Here is a 19,754-nt window from a genome sequence, read left to right on the forward strand (position 1 = left end):
TATGTCTGATTGATTCTTATGGTTACATCTATATCAGATACTGGGCACTGTTTAGAAACTGTTGTTTTTTATTTGTTCTTCAGGGATTTTTTTGGTTGTTGATTTGTTTGGTTAGATTTGTTTTGCCTCATGAGAAAGTCCAGATCTCTACATACTTTTTTTTAATTATCCCCCTGAAATGTAAGTTGTGGTTGAGATTTTCTTGAAGACAGGTGCTGGTTAATTAAGGTCTGGCTATTTCTCATAGCACTGTGCTAAGAGCACTACAAACTATGCATGTAAAGACTATGGGCCAGCATTAAATGAGGAGTCCAGAAGAGATGTGACTGAATGAGTCTTCTTGCCTACCAAGAGATCTCCTTGAAAGGGAAGACAAGTACCCCCAACAAGGCTGTCATTGCCCAAAATATGTTGGGATCTAACTGCTTTTAAAGAATTGAGTTCAGAGCCTCCTGAAAATGACTGTCCTCTGAGGATAGCTCTGAATTAGGAGAAGCAGCAAATTGGCTATCACCACTTAGGTTAGGAGACTGATGTTGTTGAAACTCCTATGCTTGCCTGGAGGTATTTGTTTCCCAAAGTTGAGTTGTAGTGAGGATGTATGTGCTGTAGATCCTGTTCTGTTAGTTTTGGAAGGAATAAAGGTGGTCTTACTCTGAGAAATGTGTATAGACAGTGATTTAGCTACCTGGTTAGCAGAGAGAACAGGACATGACTAGAAAGCCCAAGAATATATACTTCAGAGAGAAAAATTTCTTTTCTGTGAGTTAGTTCCTAGACAGTCTCAGCAAGAACTTGCTCACTGCCAATCAGCCTGTTTATTCCTTATCACAGTCTGTGATTCTTAGAACAGTACTGTTAGACAGTGCTCACCATTGCCTCCTACTGATAGATAAGGAAACAGGCTCATAGAAGTTAATTTCAGTTTTCCACCCTTCCTTGTTGTCTAAACCAAGCTGTTTTTTCTTGGCTTCGTCTGCTTGCCTTCCTCTGCACCCCATCCTGGTCCCCTAAGTCTGGTCCCCTGTTTATATCCTATGTTCTGGTGAGCGCTCAACCTTTCACCCTTCCACCTCACCCTCTGTGCTTCAACAGTTCTGTAATAGCCCTGTAGACCATGCCTTTGCTCGTGTTCTTAGACTGTGGTGCCCTGCTGACAAAACAAAACACAGATATGCATTGATCCCACTGAAGTTCATGCTCTGTAACATCCACTTTCTGCCCCCATTGTCAATTCATTTGTTATCATTGTCTCATTCCTTATAGCAGCAGTTCAGAACATTTCCATTTTCTTTGAGGCAGCCAGTCCTGCTCCAAGAAGATGGGCTCACCCCATTCTGCTCCAGAAAGATCCAGACCCTCTTCAGATGTGAATTCTATTAACTACCCTCCTCTCTACTTTGACATTTCCCTCCTATTTCCTTTTGGCTCAGAGTGAGATATGTGTTTCTCTTATTCACAGCAAAGCCCTCCCCTTGAATTCTTAACCTCAACTACTCCAATTCCCTACTCCACCTAATATACATGCATGTGTACTACATATGTTAAACGTTTTCAAGCCTAATATGTATATATAAATTACATATGTATGGGGTTTTTTGGCAGCACTGAGGTTTGAACACAAGGCCTCACACTTGCTAGACAGGTGCTCTATCACTTGAGCCACACCCTCCAGCCATTTTGCTTTAGTTATTTTTCAGGTAGGGTATCATGATTTTTCCTTGTGCTGACCTGGACTGTAATCCTTCTGCTTATGAGTCCCACATAGCTGAGATAACAGGTGCATGCCACCACACCCAGCTTTTTTGTTGAGATGGGGGTCTTACTAACATTTGTCCTAGGCTGGCCTCAAACTGTGGTCCTCCAAATATCCACCTCCTGAGTAACTGGAATTACAGGTGTGAGTCACTGTGCCCAGCATCCGTGTATGTGTTGTTTTAAAATATATTTCTCAGCCACACGTCAGTGGCTCACACCTGTAATCCTAGCTACTCAGGAGGCAGAGATCAGGAGGATCACTGGTCAAAGCCAGCCCAGACAAATAGTTCACAAGATCCTATCTTGAAAATACCCACAAAAAGGGCTGATGGAGTGACTAGGTTGGTAGAGCACTTGCTTACCAAGTGTGAGGCCCTGAGTTCAAACCCCAGTACTGCCAAAAAGTATCTTTCTCTCTACCTGTCACACCATCTCCCCTATGATCATGACCAATCTTCTGAAGAAGGTAGTTCCCACCAGCCGTGCCTCCCAATTTACCATACAACTTTACAAACTGACCTCCAAATAACCAGAGCCCAAGTTTTCTCCATTCATACCCATCTACCTCAAAATCTCTAGAGCAGCTGATCCTATTGGTCATTCCTTCCTCTTCAAAGTTCTTTCAACTGTTGCTATCAATAACACCACTTTACACTTGGTTCTCCTACAATCTGTCAGACTGATCCTTCTCAGATGACTTTGCTGGCTTTTCTTTCATTAATCCCTTAATTATACATGTTCTTAAAGGCTAAGTTCAAGTATCTGTAGTATCAGAGAAGCTTCAAATATCAGCTCTATGTTGGTAACTCTCAAACCATAATTTTATCTTTAATTTCTCTTCTGAGTACTAGATCCCAATATCTACTTACCTCCTGGACAGCTTCATTTCTAATCTCAGCTTCTTCAAATCTTAATTTACCTTTCATTCATGAAACCTATTTCTCAAACCAGTCAGAAAGCATAGAGGTATCATTGACTCCTTCTCATTTACTTCTCACAGTCGAATGATCACAAAGATCTCCAAGTAGTGTGAATTCACCTGCTTTTCTTTGCCATAGCTTCATGGTCTTATCATCATTTTTCCTAGAAAATTTATGGTCTTCTAAATGGTCTACCTATGTCTGCTATCCTCACTGAAGCATCAGGTTATTTAGCACATATCAAGCATCTACTTCATGTCACTAGCTAATAAAATTCAAGACTGCAGAATTCTGCCTGTCTATCTATTCATGGCTGATCTCCAGAGTCCAGTAAAGTACTTAGTGAGCAAAAGACATTAAATGAAATATTTGCTAATGAGTGGACAGCATGTTCTATTCCCTCACCTTCCAAAATTACACCACACTGTTGCCAGAATTATTTTCCTAAAACTTCAACTGAAAAGTTTTTACCCCCTTCTTCAAAAATCTTCTACAAAATTCTCCCATTCAAAGAACAAAGTCCAAACTCTTTTTATCTGTCCCAAGCCTACCTTTGTCTCTCTACATCTGAAACAGCATGCTGTTCCCTCTGCCTGCTATATTTTCCACCTTCTCAGTCTAAAGAAATCCTATTGACCTATCACTGATACCTTCCTTTAGTATTAAGATTTACATCACATGCTGAAAGACTCAACATTTTAAAATATATAGTTCAGTGGTTCATATGGTTGGGTAACCATCACCATTATCTACTTTCAGAATATGTCAATCACCCTCAAAAGAAGCTCCCCCCCATACCAACTAAGTAGTCTCTTCCATTCCTCTATCCCTGTAAGCCCTAAAAAATTCTTATCAGTTTTCTGTCCTTATAAATTTATCTATTCTGAATTTTTAATATAAATTGAGTCATAGAATATGTGAACTTTTGTGCTCATTTTTTCACTTATTATAATGTTTCCAAGGTTCATTCATGTTGTAACATAGGTCAGTACTTTGTTCTTTTTTATTACTGAAAAATATAACATTGCATGGATATACCACACTATCTATTCTTCAGTCTTCAGTCAATGGCATTTAGATTGCATCTACATTTTGGCCATTATGAATGAACAACTGTTATGAAAAGTTGTGTAAAAGTTTTGTGTGAACATGTATTTTCAATTTCCTTAGGTATATGACTAAGAGTGGGATGGCTAAGTCATATAGTAGCTTTTTGAGGAACTTTCAAACCCTTTCCTGGAGTAGCTATATAATTTTTAACTTCCCACAAGTAGTATATAAGGGTTACAGTTTCTCCACATTCTCACCAACACTTATTTTTGGTTTTATTTTTTACATTATAGCCCTCCTGCTATGTGTGAAGTGGAATCTCACTGTGGTTATGACTTGCATGTCTCTAGTGACTGTGTTGTTAATCATGTTTTTATGTACTTATTGACCATTTGTATGCCTTCTTTCATTTTTTATTAATGAAATAATAAAATGTATTAATATGTATTAATTGTGTATATTAATGGGATTCAATGTGATATTTCCACACATTCATACAATGTGCACTGATCAAATGCAACCTCCCTTTATCCACCTTCTTATACCCTTCCCAACCTCTACTAATCACTATTCTACGTTCAGGACCACCATTTTCAGTTTCTACATGTGAGGACATACAAAATTTGTCTTTCTGTGTCAGATTATTTCATTCAAAATAATGTCCTTCAGTTCCATCCATTTTGCCTCAAATGACAGGATTTTCTTTTTATAGCTGAAACCATTCCATTGTGTATATATTCCACATTTTTCATATCTATTCATTTGATGAAGGGCACTTAGGCTGATTCTGCATCTTTGCTATTGTGAATAATGCATGGTCATGCAGATATCTCTTTGGTGTGCTGATTTCATCTCCTTTGAATATATATCCAAAAGCGGGATTGCTGGTTCATACTGACAATCTATTATTAGTTTATTGAGGCAGTTCCATACTGTCCTTCATAATGGCTATACTCATCAACAATATGTAAGAATTCCTTTTTCTCCACATTCATACAAACATTTGTGTTTTTTTTTAATATAGTAGCTATTCTAACTGGGGTGAGATGTTATCTCATTTTAATTTTGATTTGCATTTCCCTCATGTCTAATGATATTGAAAATCTTAAATATATTTGCTGGTCATTTGTATTTCATCCTTTGAGAAGTGTTTATTCAACTCATTTGTCCATTTTTAACTTGGATTACTTGGTTTCCTGTTATTAAATTTTTTGACTCTTTAAGTCTTGTTGTTCTGGATATTAGCCCTTTGTCCAACAAATATTTGACAAATATTTTCCCTCTATAACTTGTCTCATCACTCTGTGAATTTTTTTTCTGTGCAGCTTTTTATTTTGTTGTAATCCCAATTGTCACTTTTTGCTTTTGTTTTAAGTACTTTTGAGGTCATATCTAAAAAATAATTTTCTATATCAATATCTTGAAGTGTTTCCCTATGTTTGCTTTTAGTAGTTGTAGGATTTCTGGTCTTACATTAGGTATTTTATCCATTTTGAGTTGATTTTCATACAGGGTGAGAAGTAAGAGTCACATTTCAAACATAAGGACATTCAGTTCAGAACTGTTTGTTGAAGAGGCTGTTCTTTCTCCAATGTATTCTTTTTTGGCATTTCTCTCAAAAATTAATCACTGTAGATGTGTGAATTTACTGAAATCTCTAGTCTGTTCCATTGGCCTATGTGTCTATTTTTATGCCAGTACTATACTGTTTTGGTTACTGTGCCTCTTGATTTTGGGTATTAGGTAGGGTACCTCTGGCATTCTTTGAGAACTGCCTATTCAATTCCTTTAGCCTTTTTTTCCTCCTTTTATTTTATCATTTTTATATTTACTCACATGTGTATACATTGTGCTACCTCCCCCCATCTGCCCCTCTCCTCGCTTCCAGGCAGAATCTATTCTGTCCTCTTCTTCTCCAATTTTGTTGAAGAGAAAACATAATAGATAATAAGAAAGGCATAGCATTTTTGCTAGTTTGAGATAAGGAAGCTATACAGAGAGATTCCTAGCATTGCTTCCATGCACATGTGTATTGCAATCCACATTGGTTCATTTCTACCAGACCTCTTCACTACTTCTTGGTCCCCTTCCCATAGTGTCCTCTGCTAATTTAATATAACTTTATCCACTCAACAGGGAGCACATCAACCATATTCAAGTTTTAGGTTTCCTTCCCTTTTCTTATTTCTCTGGTGCTCATTCTTCTGTTAGTGTGTGACCCATGTCCAACAATATTACTGCATTTGTTTTAGGTCTATAATCCTCATATGAGGGAGAACCTACAATTTTTGGCCTTCTGAGCCTGGCTAACTTTGCTTAAGATGATGTTTTCCAGTTCCATCCATTTACTTGCGAATGACAAAATTTCATTCTTCTTTGTGGCTGAGTAAAATTCCATTGTGTATAAATACCACATTTTCTTAATCCATTCGTCTGTAGTGGGGCATCTTGGCTATTTCCATAGCTTGCTATTGTGAATAGTGCTGTACATGGGTGTTCAAGTGCTTTTGTTATAACTTGAGTCACATTACTTCAGGTATATCCCTAGGAGTGGTATTGCTGGATCATATGATAGATCTATGTCTAGTTTTTTAAGGAGCCTCCATAATGTTTTCCATAGTGGTTGTACTAGCTTACATTCCCACCAGCAGTGTATTTTTAAATTGAACATAAAGATATTGTTGAGTTGTAAGATTTATTTATATACTTGGAATACTGAATATATATCAAATATATTATTTGCAAATGTTTTCTCCCATTCTTTATGTTATCTTTTCACTTTCTTGTTAGTGTCTTTTTGTGCCTTTCTTGTTAGGCAAAAGAGTTTTTAATTTTGATAAACTCCTACCTATTTTTTATTTTAATACTTGGGTTTTTGTGTATATCTGATAATCAATTACCTAAAACAAGGTCATGAAAATTTATGCCTATATTTTAAGAGTTTTATAGTTTTAGCCCTACAATTTGGTCTTTAATCCATTTTTAGTTAATTTTGGTATACAGTATGATATAGAGACTCAATTTCATTCTTTTCCATGTGGCTATCCATTTGTTCCAGACCATAATCTAAAGAGACTGTGCTTTACCATGCATAGGTCTTGGCAGCCTTGTTGAAAAATCATTGACCAATGATATGGATTTATTTCTGTACTCTCAATGGCTAAATTTCTAAGTATTGTACTAGTTTTTACATTAGAATGGATAAAGAAAATGTGATATACATACATAATAAAATATTATTCAACCATAAAAAGCATGACATCCCATCATTTGTGACAGCATGGATGGACCTGGGCTTTTGTATTATTTTTATGCTTACATAATAGAATTGTTTTCTTACTATCATTCATTGTAATGCATAGAAATACAACTTATTTTTCTGAGATAATGTCCTCCTATGTAGCCCAGGCTGGCCTTGAATTTGCAATTCTCCTGCCTCAGCCCTCCAAGTGCTGGGATTATAAGCATGTGCCATCATGCCTACTGTTCATTAATTTTTTTTAAATGTTGGGTAGAATTCACCAGTGAAGCTACTTACCCTGATTTTCTCTTTCTGGGCAGTTGTTTGATGAGCAATCCAATATTTTTACTGGTTAAAATCCTGTCACTTCAGGTTTTCTATTCTTCAGAAATTAATTTCTAACTTCATTGTGGTTGGAGAACATACTCATTATTTAGATCTTTCACATTTCCTAAGATTAGTTTTATGGCCTATAATAGGGTCTATTCTAGATAATGTTCCATATTTCCTTAAGAATAATGTGTATTTTACTATTATTGTATAAAGTACTCTGTTATATGTCTGTTCTTAGGTCTGGTTGGTTAACAATATTGTTCAAGTCTTCAACTTCTTTTCTGATTTTCTGTTCATGATTGAAAGAGGATTATTGAACTCTCAAACTATTATTGTTAAATTGACTGATTTTTCCTTCAATTTTGTCACTTTTTCTTCAAGAATTTTGAGGCTCTGTTATTAGTATATGTTTATAATTGAATTTCTCTTGATGGATTGATTTTTATAACTATAAATAGTTTTTTGTCTTTAGCAACATTTTTTCATTTTAAAGTGTATTTTGTCAGATATTACTATAGCCACTCCAGCTATATTTTGTTTAATGTTTGCATGGTATATCATTTTCTGTCCTTTTACTTTCAAATCATGTGTCTTTAAAACCTAAGTAAGTATGATATGCAACCGTAAGTATGCATATAATTAGATTATGCTTTTCTAATCTACTTTGCCAATATCTACCTTTAAATTTGAGTTTAATCTATTTACATTTAATTTGAATACTAACAAGTTAAGATTTATATCTGCCAATTTTCTATTTCTATTCTATTTATCTTTTATCTTATTTCTTTATTCTTTCATGGCTGCCATCTTTTTTTTGTTTGTTTAAGATATCTATACAGAAAGTTTATGACATTTCTATGTATATATGTATTGTATCCCAAATTGGTTCATCTCCTCCATTTTTCTCCTTTCTATCTTAGTCCTCTTCTAATTGTGCTTTCAACAGGTTTAAAAATTCTATATTCATCTTTGTTTAGAAAGTATATCACAATATTCACCTTCTTTACATCCTTCTTTTACTGTCCCCTCCTGTTTGAGCCCTCTCCTTAGCATGACCTATTTTTCATTCTTGTCCTTCATTGCTTAGGTGTCCGTTTATTGACCAGTGGGATTTTTGCCTTAGTATAATACCTGTACTTGGATTGTGCATATGTCAATGTAGCCCCACCACTGTACTTCTTCATCCTTTTCCCCTTATCCTGTGTTGTTTAACAGTTTTTAACATGTTTCCTTATGTCTTGTTCCTACATAGATGTAATGTATTTCATTATTTTCTATCTTTTTTTCTTTCTCCCTTAGTCTCCTCTACCAGTTCCACTTTTGGATACATGCTCTGTGTATATTTCTATGTATATATAATATTGTTTGCATTTGTATTGAGTCTATATTCTAAGTGTGAGAGAAAACATGTGGCCTTTGGCTTTCTGAACCGGACTAACTTCACTTAAGATAATGTTCTCCAGTTCCATCTATTTACCTGCAAATGGCAAAATTTCATTCTCCTTTATGGCTGAATAAAATTTCATCACATGTAAATACCACATTTTCTTAATCCACTCATCATTAGTGGGCATCTTGACTGTTTTCACAACCTTATTATTGTGAATAACGCTGCAATAAACATGGGCATGCAGATGTCTTTGTTGTAACTTGTATATCCCTAAGAGTGGTATTGTTGGGTCATATGGTAGCTCTGTTTTTAGTTTTTTGAGGAGCCTCCATTGCATTTTCCATAGTGATTGTACTAATTTACATTCGCACCAGCACTGTATGAGGGTTCTTTTTTTCTCACATCCTCACCAACATTTGTTGTTGTTTGTGTTCTTGATGATAGTCATTATAACAGGAATGAAATGGAATCTTTACATGGTTTTGATTTGAATTTCCTTTACCACCAGGGATGTTGCATTGTTGCTATCTTTGATATTCAATAGCTAATCCCTAGCATAATATGTAATTCCTTTATTATTTCTCTTACTAAATATTTTAGTTATTTGCTCAGTGTTTCCGCATAGATTATTAATTTACAATCTAGTTTGAATTTATACCAACTTAATTTCAATAGTATACAATTTTTATAGAACTCAATTCCATCTCCTTTAATGCTGTCATTATAACAAATTACTTCTTTATATAACATGGGCACAGATTTATAATTATTGCTTTATGCAGTTTCTTTTTAAGCAGACAGGAAAAATATATTCATACTCCATATTTACCTTCAGAATTACCTTCCTTTACTAGTGCTTTTTTATTTCTTCATGTTGATTTGAGTTAGTGTCTAATGTCCTTTGTCTCAACCTGAGAATGCTTTTTAACATCTCTTATAGGTCATCTGCTAATCATAAACTCTCTCAGTCATTGATTATCTTGGAAATGTCTTAATTTCTCCTTCATTCAGGGTTTTCAGTTTTGGTTTAGTTTTGTTTTTATCTGAGATGGAGTCTTACTATGTTTCCCAGACTGGTCTCAAACTTGTGGGAGCAAGCAGTTTTACTGCCTCAGCCTCCAAATTAACTGGACTGCAAGAGTATGCCACTGTGTCCAGATGTCTCCTTCATTTTCAAAGAGTGATTTTACTGAATATAGTATTCTTAATTGATTGATAGGATTTTTGTTTCAGCACTTTGAATATATCATTCTGTTTTCTTGTTTCTCTTGTTTCTGCTAAGAAACCAGCCATTAATTTTATTGGCAATCTCATGCACATAAGTTCCTTCTATCTGCTGCTCTCAGTATTCTCTCTTTAGATTTGGCTCTTGATCATGATGTGCCTAAGTATGAATGTTTTAAGTTCATGGAGCTTCCTGGATGCTCAGATATGTTTTTCATCAAATTGAGACATTTTTGACATCATTTCTTCAAATAATCTGTCTTCTCCTTTCTCATTTCTCTTTCTAGGGCTCCCATTATGTATGTTGGCATACTTGATGTATCCCAAGTTCTCTGAGGTTTTGTTCATTTTTAAAATTCATTTCCTTTCTCTTCCACTAACCTGATTATTTCACTTGTTATGTCTTCAGGTTTGCTGATGTTTTATTCTGCCGGCTCAAATCTGCTCTAGTGAATTTTTCTCCCTTCTTAGTGAACTTTTTCTTTCAGTTTTTCTTTCAAGTTTTCGATCTTGCTTTTCAACTTCTGTATTTCTATTTGGATACTTTTTATGTTAGTTTTTTATTGATATTTTCTGTTTGGTTTAAATCATTGTCATTCTTTCTTTTAGTTATTTCAAAATGTTTTATTTTCATTTTGAAAGCATTTAAATTGTTTTGTCTGGTAAATTCCATATCTGTGTTTCCTATAGACAATTTCTATTGATTGATTTTTCTACACCTGTTTATGGGTTCTACTTTCTAATATCTTTGTATGACTCATATATTTTGTTGTTGAAAATTGGAATTTAGAATAATATAATGTGGCATGTCTAGAAATTTTATCCTCCCCCTCAGGCTTATTGGCACTGATTGTTCCAATAGTTTTCTTTTGTTTAATGACTTTTCTAAACTAATTCCATATAGTCTTTTGTATTCATTTTCCCAAATGACTACTGAAATCTACTTGGTTAGCTTAGTGGTCAGCTAATAAATGGATGGAGATTTTCTTAAAGTCCTGAATCCAATAAATCTTCTAATCTTTACCAGAGAACTCTGTTGTCTGTTGAGCCATATTTTCAACACTTATCCAGTCAATTTACAATTGTGCCCTCGTGTTCACTTTCTGCTTACATAGCACCTCAAGGCTAACCACAGATAGGAGCTTATGGCTTTCTCATGTTTTTTCATGAGCAAAGCACACATCCCTGTAGATGTGTGTAGCCTTCTAGATTCCCAGGAATGTGCCAAAGGTTTTTGAAGCCCCTATGAACATCTCATTTCCTAGCTTTTCCTTTTATAATTATTTCGTTAGTGTCTTGTTTCCCCAAACTGTTATCCATGGCCTCAAGCAATCTTTTAGTCCTGAATGACTAATAAAACAAGCCTTTGGAGTCAGGTCTTTCAGGGAACAACCAAATAATAACAGTTGTTTGGAAATTAAGTCTATTCTGCTCACTCCAGTATCTGGAATGGGATTCTCTTTTCTGACTACCTCTGAGCTGAGAAGGCATGATAGGATTCTGATAAGGTAAAATGTTACAAATCTTGATGTTCTTACCAAAATTGGGATGTTTTTCATCCATAAATCCTCCATAAGTTGCTACAGATCTTTAGGTAATTTCCAAAATTCTAGGGGAAAAAAGTTGGTTATGACAAAATTTTCCAGTTATTTCATTGCTTTTGTGAAGGGGTGAATTTTTAGAAATTATCACTCCAACATTTTCACTAATGTCATACATTATTACCTTTGTGAGACTTCTAAAGTCCCTCTTAAGAGAATAAATCACTAAATTTCAGTTAAAAGTTAGTAAAACTAAAATATACTTTCTTGTCCATATTTGCCAAATACCTTCTGAACTCTAGGCAGATTCCTTGCAGGTCTACCAACCTTGACTTAAAAATTCTGCCCTAGACTGATATTTGAAGGATGACCAGGCAACAGGACTTATTAGCATCATGAGATGTGTTGAGAAGTCTAACTATGGACCTTACTGGCCTTTACTTACTTCCTAATTTTTCTAGGGCATTAAACTGTTCACTCAGTGGTACCGTGGCCTCTGACTGGGCTCCCTTTTCCTTGCAGGCTTCTCAAATCCTCCTAAGACCAAGACTGAGACACCTACAACAATGCAATTCACCTTGGAAGGTGAATTTTACTAGGGTTCTGTGGGAGTAGGAAAGGTATCAAATAGTATCATGTGAACCAAGGCATGAGCCCCAGTGTCATTTACTGACGAAAAAGAGGTGGGTTACTCAGAGAAAGAATAGTAGTAAATGAATAGAAATAAAAGAAAGGTAGCAAGGAGTTAAGGGTAATGAAGAAATAGAATCATGAATATATACTTTTCTTTGTGACAACTGTAGCAAAAGAGAATGCTATGGTTTAGATTTTGCTCCTAGTCTGACTTTCTGTGTGACTTTAGGTATATTACTTCCCCTCCATGGAACTTCTTCTACTGACCACACCTAACAGTAAGAAACTAATATGCCTTACTCATAGTACTAGTGATCAATGATATGGCCAGACAATCTTGAAATCCTAGCATGGATTCCCAGAGAAGACCCCCAATCTTTTCAGCCATACCCTACCTCATAGCTCCTTGCTGGAAGAAGGAGCCTCTGACCCTGGTTCCCTGTTGTCATAGCAACATCTACAGTGAATTCATCCTGGGACTGGACTGCTGGAGTGGATGGCTACTGTGGGGAGACCATTCCTGGGCCAGGTAAGGGCATCTGAGCTGTGCATTATGCACATTGTTCTGTGTAGTCAGCTCTAAAAACCATTAAGGGCCCTAAAGCTGAGTGCAGTAGTGGAATAGAGATAGAGAGATTCAGGTACAGATACAGGGGTGAACAAAGGTAGTGCAGTTTGAGGGAGTGGTAAATGTATTCTTAGCTTGTTCCCTATTGCCACAGTAAAATACTTCTAAAACACTATGAACAAGAATATGGATAGAGCCCAGTCAGCTGTCACAGGGAGACAGACATTAGGACAGATAAGGATAATAGCAGTACCTCATTAACCAAGAGCTTTCTCAGCAGCTTGCAAGTAATTTTTTGTTCCTTCAAAGTCTCAAGGATTCCCAAGTCAGGGAAGGAAATCAAGGAATCCTTGAAACATCAAAGAAAAGATATTTTATTTTTACCCCAAACTGATAGCTAGTATGCACTAACACAACAGAATTGATTATTAAAATAATGGATTACTTTCAAACCAGTTGATAATCAGCTACTTCCCTTAAGCCCTGAGTTCTCCATTATCACCTGGGGCTGCCATAGTCCATCTGACAGATCTCTCCAGACCACCTCATGGCCCTGCAAATAAAATGTCAATTCCTAATATACCAGGGATCTCTAAGACTCCAGTTCTACATCAGGTATCTGTTTTGATTAAATAGTATGATTTGATTAGATGGTATGAGATAGTTTGATTATCACTCTGTGTCTCATCCCCTAGCTCTGTATCATTGGGGGTGGACTTCTTAATGCACTTTGTACGTCTCCCTTCCTGGTTGTACAGTTTCTTAGCTGTCTCTGGGCATAGCTCCAAACCTGCTTTGTGTGCTATCTTTGCATTGCCAATTTTATTTTGAAAGCTTCCACAGCTCCATTTTTCTCCCAGACCAGCACCCACTGGGAAAAGGGAAGTTAGAATATGGCCCTTGGAAAATTGAGTTGAGAAGATGAGACTATCCTGGGAGGAGTATAAGATCTCAGATATTGGATATGTATTCTGTTCTTATCAAGTTTTTCATTACTTGACTCCTGTCAAGGGGAATCTTTCTTTGATCAGCACCAGTTTATAACTTGAGCTCTCTCAGTTATAATCAGAAGCTCAGAGAACCACAAATAGTCAATTTATGAAACAGGATCCCACAATCTAATAAAAATCCAGTTTCAGCATCATCTCTGAAGGGTACTAGAATTCATTTCCCTACTCCTTTCTATCCCATGACCTAGTCACCTAGATTCATAATAGTATAGCTAAAAGTGTGTCATCCAAATGTTTCATTGAATTTATGGGAAAACTAAGGCCCAGTGAAAGAATGATTTAACTGAAGTCACTGTATTGGTTTTTCTTCAATGACTGTAAAAACTTACTGCAAATCAGAAGTATAACAGTTATTTTTGAGCTACAATCAGGTAGCAGCAGGACTACATTCCTTCTGGAAGCTTAGCTACCCATATTCCTTGGCTCCTAATCTGACATCATTTTCAAAGCTAACAATGTGGATTCTTCAAGATGGCGACTGAGACAAAGCTGCAGACCTCATGAGCTCCTGAACCAGGCACTCTGCGGAGATGCTGGAGACATGCTTAGATGAGGTAAAGCACCAGAGAGAGCCAAAAATATGGCACTCTAAACCCTTAGATCGTGGAAGTCTTCTCCACGCCATGATCTAATGTAAGAACAGGTGGCCTGCCAAGTCGCCACCCCATAGGCCTGCAGAACTGCCTCTCTGCTCTGCTGGGATCTCTGCCCCTCCGGCTGTGCCAGGCCACAGCTCCATGCTGGATCCACAAACCACCACCACCAGGAACCCCACCCCTCAGGCTGTGCTGGGCCCTAGCCCCACACTAGATCCATGCCCTGCCTGGACCCCCACCTCTTGGGCCGCACAGGATCCAGACACAACCGGGACCCCTTCCCCTCAAACCCTCCACCCCTCAGGCTCTGCAGGGCCCTAGCTCTGCATGGGATGACCAGAGCCACGCCCCACCAGGATCCCTGTGCCTCGGGGCTGGGCACCAGCTTAGCATGAGACAACCGCATCCCCCAGTCCACCTTGATGCCCACCCCTGGGGCAGACCCAGGCCCCAGCTCTACAGGCTTTCCAGATAACTGCTCCACCAGGCTTCCACTCAGGCCACCACTAGAGAGCTCTAAACGTGCCTAAGAGACACAGAGACAAGACTGGACACTAAAGGAGTAACAGAGCAACTAAGACTGCCTGCAATTCTACTGTTCCATAACTGGTGTTTATTATTTCTTTTCTTTTTTTTCCTCCTTTCTTTAAAGGTTTGACTGCCTCCTTTGGTATTTGATCACCCATCATCTCTCCCATTTTTTTCTCCCCCTCCTTTAAGTATTTGATGCCTGGTTTGCTGTTGGATCACCCACCAGCACTCCCATTTTTATTTTTTTTCCTCTCTTATCTCTTCCTTTTCTCTTTCTATCTCTTTCTCTTTTTTATCCTTCTCTCTTGGTTTTGTTAGTATTAATATTGCAACCCAGCTATTACACATAGTCCAGAGACAGAAATGGTACCTAATGGAAATATGGGAAGAAAAAAAAAGAGATGTAAACAATTTTCCCCAAAAAAAATAAAGTACTACAGGATTTAGAGTGAAATGAAAAAAACAGATACCCAGATCCAGACTTCAGCAAAACAAAGATAAACTGTAGCAAGGAACCCAATGAAGCCCACAAGAACACTCTGAAAGAAAAAATCCTACAAATAATTAATGAGAATTTCATAGAGATGTTAATAGACAAAGTCAACCAAAACGTACAGTAGGCATTCAAGAAATTCCAAGACAACAAAAACAAAGAATATGAGAAAACCCAGAACAAATAAATGAAATCATAGAACCCCTAAATGAACACCAAACTGAAACTGAGACCACCATAAACAGAGAGATAAATGAATTAAGGCCAAAAATTCACAATATTAAAGAGGAAGTAACCCAAGATATGAAAAACCACAGAAAAAAGAATGAAACAGAAATATAAAACAAAATGGAAGGCCATTCCAACAGAATAGAACAAACAGAAAACAGAATCTCAGAACTTGAAGATGAAATGGCAATTAAAGGAAAAACTGAAGAACTATTAGTTAAACAACTAAAGACCTCTGAAAAGAAAATGCAAGAACTCACTGACTCCATCAAAAGACCAAACCTCAGAATCATGGGCATTGAAGAAGGAGAAGAGGTGCAAGCAAAAGAAATGTGTAATATATTCAACAAAATAAAAACAGAAAATTTCCCAAATCTAGAGAAAACTATGCCCATATGGGTACAGGAAGCCTCCAGAACACTGAACAGACCCGACCAAAATAGAACTACCCCACAACACATTATCATTAAAACAACAAGTACAGAGACCAAAGAAAGAATATTGAAGGCTGTAAGAGAGAAAAAACAAATAACATACAAAGGTAAACCCATCAAAATCACAGCAGACTTCTCAACAGAAACATTAAAAGCAAGAAGGGCATGGAGTGAGGTCTTCCGGGCAATGAATGAAAATAACTTCAACCCTAGGATACTCTACCCAGAAAAACTGTCATTCAAAATAGATGGAACAATAAAAGTCTTCCATGATAAGCAGAAGCTAAAACAATATATGACCACCAAGCCACCGCTACAAAAGATTCTCCAAGGAATTCAGCACACAGAAAATGAAAGCAAACAAAACCATGAAAGGGCAGGCATTACCAAACCACAGGAGAAGAAAAGGCAAGAAAGTAAAGAGTAACAATGATTCAGGTACACATAATAAAACCCTTAATCAACAAAGACAAGTACATGACAGCAATCACAACAAACTTATCAATACTAACACTGAATTTTAACAAACTTAATTCCCCCATCAAAAGACACTAATTGGCAAACTGGATTAGAAAGGAAGATTCAAAAATCTGCTGCCTATAGGACACCCACCTCATCGACGTAAATAAGCACTGGCTGAAAGTGAAATGCTGGAAGATTTACCAAGCCAATGGCCCCTGAAAACAGGCAGGGGTAGCAATACTTATCTCGGACAAAGTAGACTTCAAACCTACATTGATCAAATGAGATAAAGAAGGACACTCCATATTAATATAAGGGGAAATACACCAAAAGGAAATAACAATTATCTACCTATATGCACCCAATGTCAATGCACCCAATGTCATCAAACATACTCTGAAGGACCTAAAAACATGTATAAACTCCAACACAGTAATAGTGGAAGACTTTTATACTCCCCTATCACCAATAGACAAGTCATCCAAACAAAAAAATCAATAAAGAAACCCAAGAAGTAAATCACACCATAGATCAAATGGATCTAGCTGATATCTACAGAATATTTCACCCAACTTCTGCACAATACACATTCTTCTCAGCAGCCCATGGAACCTTCTCCAAAATTGATCATATCTTAGGGCACAAGGCAAGCCTCAGCAAATATAAGAAAATAGAAATAATCCCATGCATTCTATCTGACCACAATGCATTAAAACTAGAAATCAAAAACAAAAACAGCAGTAAAAAACATGCAAACATTTGGAAGTGGTACAACACATTGCTCAATGACAAATGGGTCATTGATGAAATAAAAGGGGAAATTAAAAGATTCCTGGAAGTTAATGAAAATGAAAACATGACCTACAAGAACCTATGGGACAGCAAAGGAAGTCCTAAGAGGAAAGTTTATAGCCATGAGTGCATATATTAAAAAGACAGAAAGATCTCAAATCAATAACATAATACTACAACTGAAACTCCTAGAAAAACAAGAACAAGCAAATCCAAAAACAAGCAGAAGGAAAGAAATAATTAAAATGAGGGCTGAAATCAATAAAATAGAAACAAAAAAAAAACCCATAGAAAAAAAATGAAACAAAAAGCTGGTTTTTTGAATAAATAAATAAGATTGACAGACCCCTGGCAAACCTGACTAAAATGAGGAGACAAAAAACCCAAATCAGTAATATCAGAAATGCAAAAGGGGAGATAACAACAAACACCACAGAAATCCAGAAAATCATCACAGACTATTTTGAGAACCTATACTCTAACAAATTCGAAAATCTTGAAGAAATGGACAGATTTCTAGAAACTTACAATGACCAAAACTAAGCCAAGATGATAAAAATCACCTGAATAGATCTATAACACAAAAAGAAATTTAAGTGGCAATAAAGAGTCTCCCAGAAAAGAAAAGTTCAGTACCTGATTGATTCACTGCTGAATTCTATCAGATGTTTAAAGAAGAACTAATATGAACTCTCCTTAAACTGTTCCAAGAAATAGAAAAGGAAGGAACACTGCCTAACTCACTTTATGATGCCAATATAACTCTCATCCCAAAACCAGACAAAGACACCTCCAAAAAGGAGAACTACAGGCCAATTTCCTTAATGAATATTGATGCAAACATCCTTAATAAAATAATGGAAAACCGAATCCAACAACACATCAGAAAGATCATACACTGTGACCAAGTTGGCTTCATGCCAGTAATGCAGGGGTGGTTCAACATAAACAAATCTATAAATGTAATACAGCACATTAATAGAAGCAAAGACAAAAACCAATTGATCATCTCAATAGATGCAGAAAAAGCCTTTGACAAAATCCAACACCACTTAATGATAAAAGCCCTAAGAAAACTAGGAATACAAGGAATGTACCTCAACATTGCAAAGGCTATATATGACAAATCTACAGCCAACATCATACTTAAGGGTGAAAAACTGAAACCATTCCCTCTAAAATCATGAATGAGATAAGGGTGCCACTATGCCCACTCCTATTGAACATAGTACTGGAATTTCTACCCAGAGCAATTAGGCAAGAAGAAGAAATAAAAGGAATACAAATAGGTAAAGAAACTGTCAAAATATCCTTATTTGCAGACGATATGATCCTATACCTTAAAGACCCAAAAAACTCTACCCAAAAACTCTTAAACACCATAAACAGCTACAGTAAGGTGGCAGGATACAAAATCAACCTACAAAAAATATTAGCTTTTCTATACACCAGCAATGAATAAACTGAGGAGGAATATATGGAAACAATTGCATTCACAATAGCCCCCCCAAAATCAAATACCAAGGAGTAAGTTTAACAAAGGATGTGAATGACCTCCACAAGGATAATTATAAACCCCTGAAGAAAGAGATCGAGGAAGACTACAGAAGATGGAAAGATCTCCTGTGCTCATGGATCAGTAGAATCAACATAGTAAAAATGGCTATTCTACCAAAAGCAATCTACATGTTGAATGCTATTCCCATCAAAATCCCAATGACTTTCATCACAGAGATTGAAAAATCTACCCTAATGTTCATTTTGAAACCAAGAGACCACGAATAGCCAAGGCAATGCTCAGCAAAAAGAACAATGCTGGAGGTATCACAATACCTGGCTTCAAACTATATTACAAAGCAATAACAATAAAAACAGCCTGGTACTGGAACAAAAACAGACAGGAATACCAGTGGAACAGAACAGAGGATCCGGATATGAATCCACAGAACGGTGCCCACCTCATTTCTGACAAAAGTGCCAAAAACATACGATGGAGAGAAGACAGCCTCTTCAATGAATGTTGCTGGGAAAAGTGGTTACCTGTCTGCAAGAAACTGAAACTAGATCCATTTCTATCATGCTGTACTAGTATCAACTCAGAATGGATCAAGGACCTAAATATCAGACATGAAACTCTGAAGTTACTACAGTAAGGAGCAATAACACTCTGGAACCGGTAGGTATAGGCAAGGGCTTCCTCAATAGAACCCCAGCAGCCCAGCAACTAAGAGAAAGGATGGACAAATGGGACTTCATAAAATCAAAAAGCTTCTGTACAACAAAAGAAATGGTCTCTAAACTGAAGAGACCACCCACAGAGTGGGAGAAAATATTCGCCAGCAATACATCAGACAAGGAACTGATAACCAGAATATACACAGAGCTTAAGAAACTAAACTCTCCTAAAATCAATGAACCAATTAAAAAATAGGCAACTGAACTAAACAGAACTTTCTCAAAAGAAGAACTTCAAATGGCAAAAAGAGCACATGAAAAAATGCTCACCATCTCTAGCCATAAAAGAAATGCAAATCAAAACCACACTAAGAT

The 19,754-nt window shown here is 36.6% G+C and overlaps 1 protein-coding gene across 1 annotated transcript in view; it reads left to right on the top strand.

Moving 5' to 3' along the window:
* The window catches only part of Vsig4 (V-set and immunoglobulin domain containing 4), a 37,443-nt gene that overhangs the window by 6,435 nt on the left and 11,254 nt on the right, over positions 1 to 19,754 (top strand). The window contains 2 exon segments of the mRNA XM_074062268.1: positions 11,980 to 12,042; positions 12,542 to 12,626. Coding sequence (XP_073918369.1) covers positions 11,980 to 12,042; positions 12,542 to 12,626 — 148 coding nt within the window.

The sequence above is a fragment of the Castor canadensis genome, chromosome X, assembly GCF_047511655.1.
Source record: "Castor canadensis chromosome X, mCasCan1.hap1v2, whole genome shotgun sequence".
NCBI lineage: Eukaryota > Metazoa > Chordata > Mammalia > Rodentia > Castoridae > Castor > Castor canadensis.